We start from the raw sequence: 19,479 nt of genomic DNA on the forward strand, positions 1-19,479 counted from the left end.
TAGTCATCCTATACTTTCATATCTACATCTGCCAAAACAGATGTTATTTGTGTCCAAAAACCAATATAGCGAGGAGTGTTACTCAGTTCCATTGAAGACAAAGTTATACAATATCTGTGCTTTTACATGGACACAATTACTCAGCTTTCTTCTTCCTCCAGAGATTCCAGTTTGCTTACCTCTTATAGGAAATCTATCCCAAGCCCCTTAGGCAAAGCAGACAGTGATATGAAAGATATGGAAGAGGGGTTCATCTGTTTTCTCTTGTAAGTTCATATAGTATTTGGTACATTGAGCATGTATAGGCGTTTAAACATTACAAAGTAACAGGCAAAAAGAAGTGGACATCGCTGCCCAAGACATATTTTCAAAACTGTCCAATTAGAAATATACAATAAAAAATTCTTTAGAATTATACTGCCATCGTAGTAACTAAATCATCCATTGTTTAACGACCTAGAAACACTATGCTGTAGAATTCAGTAAAAAGCTGATCCCATCTTGAACACACAAAAAGAGTTTGTTTACTAAAGTGCCAAATGGCTCTCTTTATAAGGTGTTTCATCCATAAAGTGCCCAAGAGTGGAACTCAAGATAAGGCGATTGTAAAGCTGCAAAAGGATATTTTATGTAAGTAATAGGTTCCTTCAAGATTTTTTTAATAGACCAGCAAGAAAACTTTTAAAAGGAGGAAGTTTGGGGGAGGGGGGAGAATATAAATGCTAATCTTCTAGACAAGAAAAACTGTATCTCACATATGTAAAGGGTTTGTATTTATAAATTGTGGGGAAAGTTTTTCTGTATATATCAAAATGTGTACCTTTAATTGTCTCTACATGCCACCTTACCTTTTTCCAAATATAAGAATTTAAAACCCCAAAATTTTAATATGTAGTTACAGCCCCTAACTTGAGTTAGGATATCAGAAGAATCTTCATAAATATGTTATGCCTTTTTCTTTTTTAAGCAATTAAAGATGTCTTTTGCATTTTCAACTGGGTTGAGATATTTAAAAATCTTATTAAATCTAACTAGCCAAATGTAATATTCAGGCACTAAAGGTCTTCACCCTCCACATTTTGCCAAGTGATCAAGTTCACCCTAAAGGATAATTCATTGTGTCGCCATTATGTCCTTTTTGCTTGGGCTGTGACAAACCATGCATGATAATCATCCATTTGGCGTGAAAAGAGAATCTCAAGATCCAAAATCAATTCACACATGTTGAACCCAACCACAATGCTGTAGACATGCTGACTTTACAATACAGTCAGGCTTCTAGTTTCCTTTACTTTAATCATTATCTGATGTGTAGAACAATTCCAGCCCCTTCATGTGGACACAATTTAAATCCCAGACTGTAAGAAGAGTGGAAAGAATGTTTCCTTTTTACTCTCTTGGCATTCATGTTCATATTTGTTGGAGTAATGAACTCAATATGCAGGACGACTCAGATAAACCAGCTCCACACTAGCTAACCTAGCTCTATAGCCCATGGGTAAAAGAATATATAAGATAACAATTCCATTCACTCAGACTCACACAGAATATAAAAGTTTTGTCATAATACTTTAAGAATTCATTAATAAATAAAAATGCATAGGCAACTCTCAAGGGCTTCCAAATAAAGGTTTCATACTGTGGGAGACTTCTAGTTCTCTAAATTTTGGTTAATACCCTGTAATTATAAACAGTAAGGAGACTATCTATTAAAGCAGATATTCCTTCTGTTTTGCACATAAGGAAAGTAAGATGAGGAGAGACTAAGCTGTGTGGCTTGTCCATATTCACATTTTGCAAACAGAAGTACCACTAACCAAGTCCTGTTCTCTCTGATCACGAAAAAACACATTCTTCTCACCATGTTCAGCTACTAAACTACTGAAATACAAAATAGTTTTGTCACTGGCACACGGGCAAACTTTGAAAGGATCGTCAGGAACATACATGCTGGGGGTGTGATGTTCTAAATAGAGAGGAAAAGCCTCATGAGTGACAAAGGGGTAAACTCCATTAAACTCTCCAAAAGAGGATGACCCCATAGCGAAGGAGTGACCGATTTTGTGGCTGGCGTGAGTATTTCAAGACAGTTGGCTCTGGACAGTTTTTTGAATTAAATCAAATCAGAGTAAAAATAGCCACGTGATGTATGTAAATTTATAAAACTGAGATTAGCAAAGGCCTTTCCTGCCAGGCATCCTGTGTCAGGTGATACCTCGGCATCCTTCTGGAAAGCCTGGGAAAGCTTCTGGAGTTCACTCTCCGACTGGGCCGCGCGAGCCTTTTCTTTCTCCCAACGGTGCAGCACATTTTGTAGTTCCGCTTTCAGAGTGCTTATGAGAGCCTCTCTGTCTGCACATTTAGTGCGTAAATGACTTAACTCTTTACTGACATCAGCCAGTTTGTCCTGAAGGTCCTGTCAGATACAAAATAAAGGCACTGTGTGAAAGCCGGCCAGTAAAGGGGCCGAGGATGCAAATATAAAATACGTTTAATGAAGACTTCCTAAGCTTTACCACGAAAGAATCACAAAGGCAAGCATCTGACTACAGTGCAAAACATATTTAGGTATTTTAAGGTACTGGATTGAATATATTTTCTAAGTATACTATTGTACTCAAAAGTTAGAAAAAACTGTTAAGTTTTAATACATCAACATAAAATATTCCCAAGATAGCTAATTCCAAAAAGCTCTTTGAAAAGGACTTTTGCTTTCAATCCATTATTTAAAAAAATAAATAAATAACTCGGTAGCTCAAAATAATTTTAAGAACATGTAAATAACATTTTTAAATGAAATCTTTTACATTCTGTATGAGAACAGTTATTTCCCAGTGACATCCAAACACTAATAGAAATGTCATATGTGGGACATAAGCTTCTGAACTATTTCTTCTTCAACCTTATTAACAAATTCTCCTGAAGTACGTCCATGACAAACTCAGCATTAAGCAACACAAAGACATTCCAACTCCCAGACGTGCCTCAGTATAATTTTGCAAAGATGTAATACATAAAACCAGTGCAGAAAAGAAAATAAACTGTTGTCCTGCACCGTAGACAAGTGTGGCTCCGGCCCGTTACGAGGCCTAATGCACTGAAAACAATGGCTCCACGCTACCATGAGGAAAGCTGACTCCAAATACTGATGCACTTACGTAAAAGATGTTGAATACATATCTAAGGCTGGGCATTAAATCTCAAATCATTTTCTCAATCTGTGGTATCATAATTAAATCTAGGAAATGCATTTTTCCTTTAACCAACATAATTTGCAACCAAGTTTTATTTTTTTAATGAAAACAACACTCTTTTTTCTTTGATCAACAATAAAAATTCATATGTGTATCCAAATGTACTTAATAAAAAATAGGAAGATACATTGTCAGGTAGTTCTACTTTAAAATAGTCCCTCGGTAATCATTTGGGTTTCTTAGTACGAAAAGAAAAAGCCATTCTAAGTCCTACTACCTTAATATTTTTAGTGTGAGATTCTATCTTCTGTTGGGTAGAACTGAGTTCATTCGCTGCTTTTTCCTTAGCATCATTCACGCTGTTGAGCTGATGAAAGAAAACAGAAGTTACTTTTTTCCTATTTTTCAACGATGGGTAACTCAAAAAAGCTAATCTTTAAGTGTGTTTTATGTAGTTCCTTAAATACCAATGTTCCAATGGTGATTAAGGGTCTTAAAAAATTCTTTCTTTTGGTTAACTATGTCATTTCTGTCACGAGCTCACGTGGCTGCAAAGAAAAGAAAGCATCCAAGCTTAAAATGTCAGTGATGTTATTATGCGTCTACTCGATGGCTGGATAAAGGATTTCATGCTTACTGTAAACAAATACAACTTTATTCTTAAAATCCTACCGGGCCAACATGCCAAAAGCAGTGGCATCTATAAGGACAGAAAAAAAAAAGGACAGAGCAGAAGACTGTTCGTTCTATACATCATGAGGGTATTTGCCGGTCCCTCCCTCCATATGACAACCTCAGGGTCGGTCACATGCAGCCCTACTGGGAAGGCTTGTGGCAGGTCATCAGTTGGTCCTGCTCCGCTTGTGATTTATTTTCTTTGACAGTTCATTCTTCTTTCTGTCAGACTGCTCTTTTTGCTTTCTTTTCAGCCACCCCCTTGGTCTCCCCACTGCTGTCTCTGGCACTGGTTCACAACAAAGCACATTACTAAGCCAAAGCCTGCTGAGTCGACTTTTCAACTGTGCTGAGGATCATGTGACATTCATCCTCCCAAATAACAATTCGCTGTGGGTAATATGTTCCTAGTTACCCCGCAGCTTCCAGGCCTGGGCCTCGGAAGAGTTTCAGAAACCGCTAACAATACAGGTTGCCTTGTCTCACTGGGAACGACTTAGCAATATTTGTTCTTTATGGCAATTTAATTATTTCAGTGGTCATTTTCGGTTTTGCCTTCTAAACAGTTACGGAGGGCATTAAGAAGCGTCGCTTTTCCTTCTTTGTTGACCTTGGTGAACAAAAGCAAAATAAATCTCCTCAGAAATGTGAACTGTAAGGATATAACGGCCTTGCATTATTTGAAAGAAACAAATAAACAAAAGGATAAACACTAAATTCCATGCTGTGTGGCTTGTCTTTGGTTTGAAGAGTCTGTGTGTTGTTTTGCTAATTGTGTTTAATGTAATTATTTCATACTCTCTAATTTGACAAGATGCAACTAAACAAAGTCTTCTATTTTTAAAGCATAAATTCATAAAATATTTTAATACCCAAGAAAATTACCAACCCACACATTAAACTATACAAATGGGATGACAAAAGAGAAGCATGAGCTTTTTTAATCAGCAAATTAAAAACTACCATGCTACATCAAACAGATACTTGTTTTTGAAAACTTCTAACAACATTTACGTTCTATAGAAAATGAGAACTTCTCTTTTTTTAACTAAGACTTCCACAACTTGTAGGAATCTTAACCTAAAGTAGTGACAAAGCCTAAATGTCCACTACCTATCCCTAATTTCATAAAAAGGCATTAACATGTAAATAGAAACATATTAACTTAGAAGATTCCTGTAGTTTGATACTAAGTTAAAATAGATATATTTTGAAGGCCAGGAAGTGATAGAGTCTTTGCAACTTTGAAAATCACAGTGTGACTGCAGAGTTATGAAAACCTAAGTGAGACACGACTTTAGGCCACACTTAAAGAAAGAACAGTGACAGACAATTTATTATTTTTTGTATCTGTGAAGCTGTCAATTCAACATCCCCCATCTTTCTGACCTTTGTAACAAGCAAGGGAACGCACTGCTGCAGGCCGAAGGCTATATGTGTGGAGCCAAACAGTGCAAGTGTTACCTCATTAGACGCGTCTTCCAGCTTGTTCTGGTAATCTGTCAAGGTACGCCTCAAAGTCTCAAGGACAACAGAGAAGCTGGGAGGTTTATCTTTGTCCTTGTGGATGCCTAGAGAAAAACGTAAGATGAAAATCTATCCCAAAGTCACAAAGAGACAAAAGCTAAGCAAACAGTAACAGAGAGATTACAATTAGATAGAGCTGAAAGGTATTAGGAAACGTTGAGGAGAGTCTTATTCTCCAAAGTATACTGCTGTATAGCCAAGTATTAATAGCCTTTCTAAACAAGTGATCAAATTAAGTTCATAGTATATCAAGTTCAGACTTATGGCTACTTTGTACCTTACCAAGGCCCACACTATAGTTAGTAGTGAGCTCTTTTTATTTTTCCCCATCTCCTAAATAACTGAAGTATGTGTAGTGTACATACCTGTTATCCAACAATTAAATGAATAGTCTGTACACTAACATTGTCTGGGGAGTTACATACACTTACTCTGGTCTTTGTGTTTCTAATCAGACAGGCTTATTTTGCTTAAATAATAATTTCTGAACCCAAGAGCACAGCATTTTCTGTTATGCTTGGAAATATTCTTCAATCCTTAAAATTCTCAAGTTACGATTTGAAATAAATAATAAAAATGCTATTATCTACACAGACCCACATCATGTTTCAATTAAAACCCTTAAAACTGATACTTTTTGTAAAAATATGAGTATTTTCATATTATACCCTCAAATGATTTTAATTTAGTTGGGCCATAAGTCAGTCGAGCTAATCAAGGTCACATGGTCAAATGTAATTCAAAAGATTAATCCAAAATAATCAAAAGTTTAGTCTTAAAAACCACTTTAAATTGATTGTCCACTGTACTTCTACTGTTAAACAACAAGTAGCAAATTTTAAAATATTCTTATTAAAAACATTTTTCTTTTCCTATTATAATTTCTCCCTAACATATTTTATAATCTAAACATTTCAATAAACAGGAAATCTATTTTCCAACAAGAATGATTTCAAAAAGAAGTATTCATAATATATGTTTTATTATTCATTGACTCATTCATTCAAATACTTCACGGAATCCCTACTATGTACTAATCCAAGGCATTAGACACATGGAGGTAAAAAAGATTGGTGTAGTATCTGTCTTCATAGAATTTACAGTCTAAAAAGGAGGAGGAAAGATAGTAAACCAATAATTACATAAGATCATTTATCCGTTCTTCATGTAATCAATTGCTTGAACTTTGGAAATATGGGAAAGAAGGCAATGATAAAGGAAAGAAGATAAAGGAAAGAAGGAAGGCATGAAGGAAGGAAGGAAAGAAGAAAGAAAGGAGGAGAGAAAGGAAAAAAATTGTGGTTAGTGACAGACTAACTTTATCTCAGCATATTGGCGATATTTAGTGTTTTAATCTTGGACAAAATGTTATCAATAAATGTATTACATTCGCCAAAGTATAATTTAAAGACTATTTTCAGAATGGGTACACCTTAGATTTTCTTAAACAGAAAAAGAATATTTAACTTAAAAACCAAAAGTAATATAGAAGCAACACATATCCTAGCTGGGCAAAAAAAAAAAGACACTGCTCTGAGCCATGATAATGGAGAAGACAGTACTCTTTGTAATTACTATGAGTTAGAAAGACAACTCATTAAAAATTTTATTAAAGGCCTTACCAAATATATTTTTTTTAAAAATTGCTGTTGCACTAGATAAAAAAAAATTGTAATGTATAATTCTTTTCTTTTGCTACTACACAAGTAGGCCATGAATAAATCATTCAAGGACACTCGGGAAATCTGCTGGCTTTTAAGGGAGAAAACTTCCTCTTAGAAATTCAGAAGAATAAAACCAGATTAATATGAGTGTTGAGGGATAAGGGGACAAAATGCCCTCTCCTTACTGACCCATACATATTTTTATATTCTACATAAAATAAAGTTTCTTTGCTTGAAAATGTCTATACAATAAAGTTCAGTTGAAGTACAAAGTATGCTTTAAGTCCTACCCACAGCCATTATAAAAGGAAATAGTTCCTGGTCCCTTAACATGGCAAAATGCTTACAAAGAAAAAGAAAGGGTCACTAGGACCCAGGACCTTATTGACTAATTTGATTTAACCAAATAATAACCACTGCACTATGGCCCAAGAAACTAAGATATCAAAGGCAGTTCTAAAAACTCATAGATAAAGAGCAATAAAAAACAATTTGAAAAGTGATCATAAATGGCTTTTCAAAGGTCAGAGTCCAAATGAAGAACAGAATGTGTCAGAACACTCTGTACTTCCACAACGCTAACTCAAGACCTCCCAACGCTGTCTATAGGTATATATCTCTGTACCTGGCCAGTCTCTCATGTCACCGTTACCTGCTTCAGTCTCTCTCACTCACTTTTAATACTAAGTCCATTTCAACTCCAGGTATTCCTCGGCAGATTTTTGTTTTTGTTTGTTGTTTGAGAATTTTCACATTTCATTTCCTATTACTACTAGACTTTATAACACTTACATTAAATACAAAAATATATGTATGTGTGTGTACCCATGTCATTACCCAGTGAATGTTTTATTATTTATAGTGATACTCCTCTCTTCTGGTACGTATAATATGATTTTGCTTTGTAGACACCTACTTGAGCATTATTATCTTTTGTGATTCAGGGCAAATTACCTGAATCTGACTCTGATTAACAATTCCAGTAGGGTTGTGGTATAATTATGTGGCTGAAAAGGCTAACCTCAAGGGGCAGTGCTTCTTACCAAAGAAGGTTCTCTGGGAAGAATAAATTTTCCATCCTTTTGGGGCTAATCAATCTCTTGTCAAGGGCATATATTTCTTTCATTATCTCATGGTAGATTAGAAGCTGCTAGACTAATATTTAGCACCCAATTTCTATGTTTGTTAGGTATAGACTTAACCTAAAATTGTTACATAAAGGCAAATCTTTTTTTTTTTTTTAATGAATAGTCCATAGAAGAGAGGAGATAGAAAAAAATGGTTCCGAGCTCTCTATCTAAATGTTTTCTTTCAGGGGCACCTGGGTGGTTCAGTCAGCTGAGTATCCAAGTGTTGATTTTGGCTCAGGTCATGATCCCAGGGTCATGGGAACAAGGCCCATGTCAAGCTCCACACTAAGTGTGGAGCCTGCTTGAGATTCTCTCTCTCTCCCTCTGCCTCTCTTCCCCTCTCACACACTCTCTCTCCCTCTAAAATAAAAATAATAAAAATAAATAAATCTTTTCTTTTAGACAAGCTCAAAAACTAAATATTTCTACATAACCCAAATAAACCACTACTGCTTTTCAGGCTAGTGTTATTACTTCAGTAACCTACAATTCCACAGTAGAAAATTAAATTGAGTCTATCTCTTCAACTTTCTCAGACATTCTCTTATCTACCTCAGTCCCCTGAAAGACTCTAAAAGGGGAGAATTATTAAGAAATAATGGAGATACATGGGGCACCTGGGTGGCTCAGTCGGTTAAGCAACTGACTGTGTCTCAGTCATGATCGCGTAGTTCATGGGTTTGAGCCCGCGCTGAGCTTTGTGCTAACAGCTCATAGCCTGGGGCCTGCTTCGAATTCTGTGTGTGTCTTTCTCTCTGCTCCTCTGCTTTCACACTCTGTCCCTCTCTCAAAAGTAAGTAAACATTTAAAAAAAAATAATTAAAAAAAGAAATAATGGAGAGACAACAGAAGACAAAAGACTGAGATTTTTTAGAATACATATGTGTGTGTGTGTGTATATGTATAAATACATGTAGAACGTGAGTAGTCATGTTCATTCTCAGAATGGGTTGGGGGAGGGAAAGCCCTGTTATTTAATGTGGATCTTTAATCACATAGTAAAATACAGAAAATAACATTCAAATCTTCACCTAAGTTTGATCTTCACCTAAGAAAATCTAAACATTTAATGCATTGATGACCAAGAAAATTCCTTTTTCACTCTAAAAGCATTAAATGTAAGCATTTTGTTGGCAGTTATGCTTTTCAAACTGAGACTACATTCTGTATATTAAATTTTTTTATTCACTGAGATCATAAACAAACTTCTTCCTTATCTTGTAAACACAGGTACTCATTCTGGAGTTTTTAAGGAAAATGCCTTACAACTTTTCTAACATACAGAGAATATTTATTATGTAAGTCTTGCTCACCCACCCCCTAACCATGTCTCCAAGAAAGTAAAAAAAACACCTCCTTTATCAAGTTTGAGAAATGTATTGGTACATGATGAGCTAGCTCTATATGGCTTGATAAGCTCTGTGTAGCTGAAAGGCCATGGATAACAGCCATCAAGCTGGGTTCCCTGAAATCAATGAAGATGATGGTATCTGGAGTGACAAAGGCCAAGTGGTAGCACTTAAATTCCAGAAACAAAATGGACATGGTTACCATATGGAATCAAAGGAATAAGCAAATGGCTTTACCCACAGAGATCGCAGGTGTTGGCTAACTGATCATGGTGTTCACAGGAGTAAAATAGATAGGCACTCTACTTAAATGTTATCTGATTTGGGGGTACCAGGGTGGCTCAGTTGGCTAAACATCCAACTCTTGATTTTGGCTCAAGTCTTTATCACACCATTCATGAGCTCGAGCCCCACATCAGGCTCTGCAATGACAGTGTAGAGCCTGCTTAGGATTCTCTCTCTCTCTCAAAATAAATAAGCTAATAAAAAATTTTTAATAAAAAATAAAATGTTACCTGGTGTGTATAAGAAGAAAAGCTCTATGTCCGATTACCAGAGGTAGAACTTAAATCAACACAGAAAAGAGTCTTGGCTCACAATCAATTATCAGACTTGAGCTAGTTCATAGACCCAGTGTCCTTTGAATCAAAAGGGTCCCCTTCAGAAACCCTAACATACTGCCAGAAGATCATACTGTAAATCTCCTTCCTAGCCTTCCTCAAAGAAACATGCAACCATTTACCAAGGTGACTATGCACTGGAGAAGGGGAGTTCATCGCTGGGATAACAAGACACTCTAGTTCCTAGAGAACTAACAAGCTATTATGGTTCACTAGTTAGGGTAGGAGCTAACAGAGGTCAGAAGACTGAGTTTTGGCTTGGGTCTATCGCCACTGGGCCCATGAGGTATCTGAATCCACCGTATTTCCCCACTTTGGAAGGCATAGTTAAGAAAGAACAAGTGCAGAAACAGATACCATATCCATATTGGTTATCTGATCCATGCACTGAAGGATTTACAGAGGAAAACCACACAGAAAAAAAACAAGTGGAGGTCACTAGAGCTTTTACCTACCAAAACAGTAAAGCATAAGTAATGCCACCTTTCCGAGGAAATTGCAGAGATTAGTGCCTCTGTTAAGGACTTAAAAGATACAGGGATGGTGATTTCAACCACATGAGCATTCAACTTATCTGGCTTAGTGCAGAATACAGATGAACCTTAGGGAATGTCAGCAAATTACTGTAAGCATAATCACATGTGATTCTAAGTGCAGCTGCAGTGAAAGATGCAGTTTCATCACTGGAGCATGTCAATACATTTCCTGGCAACTGGAATGAAGCTATTTCTTCCATCCTTTCAGAAAAACCTACCCAAACAGTTTCTTTCAGCTGCCAGGGCTAGCAATATACTCTCACAGCTTTACCTCAGAGCTATATTAACTCCAGCGTAATCCAGTCTATAGAAATCTTGATCAACTTTTCATTCCAGAAGACATCACATGTCCTACTTTGCTCTCTACCAAGTTAATGACAGCATTCTGACTGCTCAGGCCCAAGCAGGTCAAGTTTGGCAGGTCCTTATAGAATCATGGTGCAAACTTGTAGGGTGTTAGAACAAAGCAAGTCATCCTCTACCGATAACTATTCTCTTCCTGAAAACCAAGCTATATGGGGTACCTGGGTGGCTCAGTCAGTTAAGTGTCTAACTCTTGATATTGGTGGCTCAGGTCATGATCTCACAGTCATGAGATTGAGCCTCACATTGAGCCTCCATCAGGATCTGTGTTGAGCATAGAGCCTGCTTGGGGTTCTCTCTCTTCTCTCTCCTCTCTCTCTCTCCCTCTCTCTCTATCACACACACACACACACACACACACACACTCTCTCTCTCTCTCTCTCTCTCTCAAAATAAATAAATAAATAAATAAACGTTAAATAAACCAAACTTTACACTTGCTACTAGTCCTCAGCAGATAATACATCCACGGCCACCAATTTACCATGCGACCTGAATTCCCTATCATAAAATCATTATTGTCTGATTCACCAATCCATGAATTTGGGCATGCACAACAGCACACTATCACCAGATGAAAGTGGTTTATACAGTGTGAGGGCACAAGTAAGTAACATGAGCCAATAGTCCAGATTCCAATGGGCCCTATTCTTGTTATATTGCTTCCTCTCTTAACCCACACCCTGAATCTATGAAAAGTTTCCTATGGCCCATTGACTAACGGGAGACAAAAATGAGCTCAGTACAGAGACAGTACTGTATGATATGCTAGCACTAATTAAAAGTAGACAGTTGCAGTGCTACAACCCCAGTCAAGGGTGGCCCTGAAGGATAGCGATAAAGCGAAATCCTGCCAGTAGTCAAAACAAGTTACGGACCTGACTGTCACTTTGCCTGGAATGAGAAATGACCAAAAGTACAAATACACACCAATTTGTGGATGGTAGCTAACTATTTGACTAAAATGGTCAGGGCTTCAAAAGAACACAACCAGAAAACTGGCACCAAGGTGATCTGGGCAGGAGCACGTGGCTACACCTCTCTGAATGGGCGCCGTGCCAAGGCCCAGAAAAGGATCTTAACACAGGAGGACAAGACGGGGCATTCTGTGGACATCAGCCAGCATCTTTTCCCAGTCACCTCTGTCCTTACCACCTTTGTTTTCCTTACAACAAAGGGGTCATGGTACACGGGCTCAGTGGCACGGACTTCCATTCACCAAGACTGACAGGAATACAGCCCCTGTTGTATGCTAAATCTGTCAACAGCAAAGACAAACAGTGAACCCATGATATGACACCATGGCTAGGGGGACCAGCCAGCTACCTGGTGGCAAGTCGATTACACTAAGTCACTTCCATCATGGAACGATGGACTGTTTTATTCTTGCTAAGGTAGACACTAACTCCAGGTATAGAGTTTCCTTCCCTGACCATAAAATTTCTACTGAAACCACCATCTATGAATTTACAAGCACCTTATAATTACAGACTCCACATACCATTGCTTCTAATCAGGGAACTCAATTTACAGCAAATAAATATGGAAATGGGCTCATTTTCATAGAATTCACTGGTCTTACTACGTTTCCCCTAACTCTGAAGTAGCTGGCATACAGCATAGTTGAATAGCCTTTTGAAGAGTCATTGCACTGGCTGGATGGCAACATTTTGAGGATCAAGGATAATAGTGTCAGGATATAGACTGTGCTGTGAGCCAGCAAATCAATATCTGGTATGTTTTTCACATAGCCAGGATTCACGGGTCCTGGATTCAAATGTTGGAAATGGGACTGGCCCATCTCACTATTACACCTAATGGTCCACTAGTGATGCTTTTCCCATCCCAGAAACTGGAGATTCTATTGATCTGAGTCTTGATTTTTGAGGAAGAAATGCTTCTAGCATGGGACACGGCAAGGTTCCATTAAAATAGAAGCTGGGAATATCACCTAATCATTTCTGGGCTCCTCAAACCAGGAAACCAAAGAGCAAAGAAGGTTCTTCTGTACAGGATAATTGGCCTTGATTATCAGGGGAAAATCTGTACTATGTCTAGAGCAAACTAGAACAAGTCTAAAACAACAGGACATCCCACGCAGCATGTCTTAGTACACTAATGTTCTGTGATACAAGTTAACAGACCAGGGGCACCTAGCTGGCTCAGTCAGTGGAGCACACAACTCTTGATCTTGTGGTTGTGAGTTTGAGCCCTGTGTTCAGTGTAGAAATTACTTTAAAATTAAAAAAAAAAATTAGGAGCACCTGGGTGGCTCAGTTGATTAAGCATCCAACTTCAGTTCAGGTCATGACCTCACAGCTTGTGAGTACAAGCCCACGTCAGGCTCTGCACTGACAGTAGAACCTGCTTGGGATTCATTCTCTCCCTCTCTCTCTGTCTCTGCCCCTTCCCCACTTGCGGGCACTCTCTCTCCCCACCTCTCTCTCAAAATAAATAAATAAATAAATGTCAAAAAGAATAATAAAATAAATAAAATCTTTTTTTTTTTTAAGTTAATAGACCAGTAATCTCACTTCTGGGTATATATCTAAAAGAACCGAGGAGCACCTGGCTGGCTCAGTTGGTTAAGTGTACTACTCTTGATTTTGACTCAGGTCATGATCTCATAGTTTGTGGGATCGAGCCCCATGTCATGCTGGGCACTGACAGTGTGGAGCCTACTTGACACACACTGTCTCTCCTTCTCTCTTTCCCTCCCTTGCTTTCTCTCACTCTCTCTCAAAATAAATAAATTTTTAAAGAAAAGAATTGAAAGCAAGGTCTTGAAGAAGTATTTCCATGTTTATAGAAGTATTCCCAATAGCCAAAAGGTAGAAGCACCCAGCATGCCTGGGTGGCTCGGTCGGTTAAGTGTCTGACTTCAGCTCAGGTCATGATCTCACAGTTCGTGGGTTCAAGCCCCACATCGGGCTTTGTGCTGACAGCTCAGAGCCTGGAGCCTGCTTCAGATTCTGTCTCCCTCTCTCTCTGCCCCTCTCCCACTCGCACTCTATGTGTTTGTGTGTGTGTGTGTGTGTGTGTGTGTGCGCGTGTGTGTGTGTGTGTGTGTGTGTGTCTTTCTCTCTCTCAAAAATAAACATTAAAAAAAATGTTGGGGCGCCTGGGTAGCTCATCAGTTGGGCACCCAACTTCAGCTCAGGTCATGATCTTGTGGTTTGTGAGTTCAAGCCCTGTATCAGGCTCTGTGCTGACAGCTCAGAGCCTGCAGCCTGCTTCGGATTCTGTGTCTCCTCCTCTCTCTGCCTCTCCCCTGCTCACACTCTGTCTCTCTATCTCTCAAAAATAAATAAACATTTAAAAAAAAAAGGTGGAAGCAACCCAAAGGTCCATCAACAGATGAATGGATAAACAAAATGTAAATATTATTCAGCCTCAAAAAGGAAAGATTCCTATCACACGCTATAACATGAATGAAACTTGAGATCATTGTGCTAGGTGAAATAAGCCATTCATAAAAAGACTTATACTATATGATTCCACCATGTGAGGTATCTAAAGTAGTCAAATACAGAAACAGAAAATAGAATGGTGGTTACCACCAGCTAAGAGTAAGGGGGAGAGGATGATAGTTAATTTTATGCATAAACTTGACTGGGACACAGATATTCAGTTAAACATTATTCTGGGTGTGTCTACGAAGATGTTTCTGGATGAGGCTGACATCTGAATCAGTAGACTGAGACAGCTGATCGCCCTCCCCAGAGTGGGCTGGCCTCATCCAATCTTCACTGAAGGTCTGAATAGAATAAAAGGCCCAATAAGAAGGAATTCTGTCTCTCTGCCTGACTATCTTCAAGTTGAGACACTGGTCCTCTCCTGCCTTTTGACTCCAGCTCAGACTGGAACTACACCCTCAGTTCTCTGGGTCTCCAGCTTACCAACTACAGATCTTGGATTCCTTAGCCTTCAGAACTGTGTGATTAATTAATGATCCCATTAGAGCACGCTTACTGAAGTCACTCCCTTGGATTTTACAGACGGAAACTATGAGCATGATGAAATAGGCCACTTTTGGTCTGTATACTTCAGTGGTTTGGGAGGTGAGAGAATTAAGTGAGAAGAATTTGGCAAATGACACTAAAGGAAACCTGTGTGCTGCTGATAGGCATCCTCAGCTTCTCAGAGATCCATGAATCTCCAGTTAAAAAGTACGAGCCATGGGGGTCACAAGGACAATTAAATTTCTCAAGAAGATACCAGAGCTAGGCAATAGTCCTTTACTAAAGAAGTAAAAGAGGAGAGAGGAGAGGAAAAGTCCAGTTGGTTGCCCTGATTATCCTAAGAGCAGTCCCTGGGACTGCCCAATTCCTGAGTGATATATAGATGCCTAAAGGCATCACACGCTGTTACTATTCTTTCCCAGGGTCCTCTCAGTAGAAAGAAAAAGAATACCTCTAGAGTTTTACAAACGATTTCCTCAAGGAAGGAAAGACTGAAGAAGGTTAGAGGGTTCTGTTTCAGTCAACATGAAAGTCAAGCACCCTGAGGAGGATCCAAGACTGAGCCACAAGAAAAGGTTTTTCTTCATGTACTTAACCAAGGAAAAAGTACATTCTATATGTTTATTAACATCCTCAGGCAGAGGTGAAACTGTGTTAGAAGAAACACCGGAGGCAGAGAGACTGCATAGGTTCAAAGTGGGGAAGGATCTCTCCCCATACACACCCCACTATAAGAATTTTCACCAGAAAAGGAAATGTGAACAGCTGTAGTACTTCAGTGTTGGTGGAAAGTAGACATAGGAAATAAATGTCCCTGTTCAAGCAAACTGAGACAATCTTGCCTAATAAGAGTAGGCAATCAAGGTGACATTTCTATGGCCGATTTAAGATTGTACATCTTTTCCACTTACGGTCAATCTTCCTGGTTACCCCTTATGGAATGCTACCCAAAACACCATTATAATTGAGAAAGGGATTCCATGACTACCTTTATAACCTCAAAAATTTAAATGCAAAATAGACATTCAACCTGATATTAATTCATTCACACTTTTATTCATTAATATTCAACAAATGTTCGCTGAGTGACTGCTTTGTGCCAAGGAATGTTCTAGCTGCCTAAAGTACATTGGCAAATAAAAGAGACGAAGGTTTTTGCCCTCGTGGAGCTTGGATATGATAGTGATTAATTTTATGTGTCAACTTGACTGGGCTAAGGGATGTGTGTAGAACTGGCAAAATGTTCCTGTGTGTGTCTGTGAAGGTGTTTCTGAAAGACATTCACACTCTGAATCAGCAGACTGAGTAAAGAAGATCTGCCCTCACCAATGTGGGCAGGCATCATCCAATCCATTGCCTCCCGACCCCTCACTACAGACAAAATGGCAGTAGAAGGACAAATTCTCTCTTCTTGAGCTGGGACTTCCATCTCCTCCTTTAGACCCCAGGAACCCCTAGGTTCTCAGGCCTTTGGGTTCAGACTGAATTATACCAACGGCTTTCCTCATTCCTCAGTTTGCAGATGCCACACAGGTCATGGGATTTCCCAGCCTCTATAACCACATGAGCCATTCCTATATATATCCTATTGGATCTGCTTCTCTGGAGAATTCCAACTAATACAGATAAAATAAGTGCACCATGTAGTGTCGTAGAAATGTTGGACAGACATAAGTCCTATGGGGAAGAAAAAAGTAGAGCGGAAAAGGGAGAGGTAGAGAGACTAGTGACATGGGAATGAGCAGAGGGTAGCCTTCATGGGGTGAGATCTGAGCATTCTTCATCTTGGGGTCATGAGTTTGAGCCCCTTGTTGGGGGTAGAGATTTCTTAAAAAAAAATAAAAAATCTTATAAAAATTTTTAAAATATAAAATAAATAAAATTTAAAAAGACAAGAGAGAAAGCTATGCAGACACATCTATGTGGAGAACTTTCCAGGTAGAAAGAACAGCCTGCACAAAGGCCCCCAAGGCGAGAGCACGTTTGGTGGGCTCGAGAAACAGCAAGAGGCCAAAGTGGCCCAAACAGAGAAAGGTAGAGGGGAGGTCGAAGGGGTGATCAAGGATAGGGGCTGACCATGGAGGGTCTAGAAAGCCATTGCTGGCACTTTGGCTACTTTGCTTAGTGAAATGCAGAGCCCAATAAGATTTAAAGCAAAGGAATGGCATGCTCTGACAGGTTTTCAAATGATCCTGATGGTGGCTGTAGAGAAAATGGGCTGAAGGGAAAGCCAGGGAGAAGCAGAGACCGGTTAGTAGGGGGGGCAGAGTCCGGAGGCATTAGGAAATGAGGCGGGAACTGTCACACTGATCAACGGTGAGAAAATCACATTAAATCCTCTAAGTAAATAAACTGCTGAATGTCCTGGACCAACAGAAACTTTGCCTCATCCTCACATGAAGATAAGCTGAAGGGTTACTCTTGCTTCAGAAATATTTCTTAACGTACAAGTCCACAGAAGCTGAAGAAGACGGGACTAGAACACCTGGCAGGTACTGTCAACTCTGGACTAAAGTTCATCTGAAAAAGTCATTTTCCTTCATCCCATTTTAAAATCCAAGTCAAAACAAACAATTTTGTACCCATCTAAATCTCTACCATAGATTGCTTCTCCTGAAGTGGGGAGTAGATACCGAGAATATATTGAACTGAAAGGTACGAAGAGGTAAAAAAGAAGTAAAGCAGTATTGTCTACAAGATGAGCTCTCTTGAAAACCTTTCTGGAGGTAACTGAATTGACTTTGTAGCAAATTCTAAGGCTAAGCTATCATCACATATGTTTCTATTTGAAATAGACTTTTTCTTCAAAAACATATATACTGTGAGATATATACATGTTTATATCACACAGACGCACAGGACGTTAGACTCGGATATGTTTTTACATTACTTTATTTGCAAGGAACAAAATATTTGTTCAACTTTGTGTAGGTGAAGCCAAGCCTGACATAGCAGACGATCATAATTGTCTGGGTTCTTCCATAAAATATCAAGCATATTATATATTTAATTGATATAATTAATTGATATATATTAATTTGTTAATAATTGATATACATTCATTTTTATTAATATCAATTTATTATATAATTAAACATATTATAGATATTTATTATTTCTATATTATTATATTATTTATTTATTTAAAATATAATATTTATTATATTATTTTATATTTATATTATTTATATATCATATTATATATATTATTGTATGATATATATTATTATTATTATTATTATTTATATACCTCTTGGGTGAAGTAACAAAGCCCTAACCTTACACTGGTTCAGGGAATGCTTCACAGTTTTACAGGGCTGTTTTGTGGAAGCCGAGGGCCAGAGGGAAAGCTGGTCCCAAGCATGTAAAGGTATGAGTCAGGGTGCCAGCAGGAAAAGAGATGGCACACTCAGAAGAGTTCATCAGATGAGAATTTAACCAAGATATTTCCAGAAATGGCAGATTTTGTTACATTACTTTAACAAAAAACGCTTTGCCTTGTAAAGGCTGACCTCTACAGACTGCGTGATCTGGGCTCCTCTGCCCTCTGGCTTCTGGCTGGATTTGGACAGTGAGTGCAGCAGCAGGAGGTTAAGAGGGTGGAGGAAGAAAGAAAAAAGGAAAGAAAAGAAGGTCATGGTGTTTGATTACTCTGTTTCCTCTGCTCTGGTGCATTCCGGGCAGCCGCTCCTCTTGTCAGGCATGTTCCCTTCCACAGCTGTGGCTTGTATTGTGACAATGTGCCCTCCACTGGGCCCGTAAGGCTTAAGACAGGGCACTGGTCTCCCACTCTTACTTGTTCTTGCTGCCCTATCCTAGCTTACTGGTCCTCTGAACATGTCCACGTTTCTGTAAATATCCACAGTTCAGAGAAAAATGGCTCTTGGTGGGCAAAAGAGTAAATAACCAGCACCGTACGGAAACAAAACCCACTCCACAGCAATAGAAATATCACCAATTCACCATGCGGTCCCTTTTCCAGAAATGTCTTCTCTATGATATATAGAGTGTGCATTTATATGGGAAACCAGGAGTTTAAAAAAGATGATTACTGAAAGATGAAAAGAAAAAGAAAAACGTTAATAGTCTTTTCCTATAGGCTTAGTGATAGCTTGTGAGTTGCTTTGTTATCAACTATTTCATTTTAAAATTCAAAGGAGATATGACCTCAATATTTTTAGTTTTTTGAATTCAGCTCTGAGGAAATATTTAAAGTAACACATATCAGATATACTATGATAATTTAACCATTTTTAAAGCTCATAACACCACTAAGCAACACATCTCAGCCTTACAGCAGAAAATTTCAGTCTCCACAGCTTTACCAAATATAACTGAACACTGGATATCTATTTTTTTTTAATGTGTATTTACTTTTGAGAGAGGAAGAGCACAAACGGGGGTGGGAGGAGACAGCGAAAGTGCAGGGAGGGGGGACACAGGATCTGAACTGACAGTA

At 38.5% G+C, this 19,479-nt stretch overlaps 1 protein-coding gene across 1 annotated transcript in view; it reads right to left on the reverse strand.

Moving 5' to 3' along the window:
- CCDC171 (coiled-coil domain containing 171) overlaps positions 1–19,479 on the reverse strand; it is a 293,576-nt gene that overhangs the window by 181,841 nt on the left and 92,256 nt on the right. Inside the window, exons 12-14 of the mRNA XM_039240931.1 lie at positions 5,334–5,440; positions 3,472–3,561; positions 2,216–2,416 (exon numbers count right to left, since the gene is read on the reverse strand). Coding sequence (XP_039096862.1) covers positions 2,216–2,416; positions 3,472–3,561; positions 5,334–5,440 — 398 coding nt within the window. The remainder of the gene's footprint in view (positions 1–2,215; positions 2,417–3,471; positions 3,562–5,333; positions 5,441–19,479) is intronic.

Source organism: Hyaena hyaena, unplaced genomic scaffold (genome assembly GCF_003009895.1).
Source record: "Hyaena hyaena isolate Hyena2069 unplaced genomic scaffold, ASM300989v1 scaffold_185, whole genome shotgun sequence".
Taxonomy (NCBI): Eukaryota; Metazoa; Chordata; class Mammalia; order Carnivora; family Hyaenidae; genus Hyaena; species Hyaena hyaena.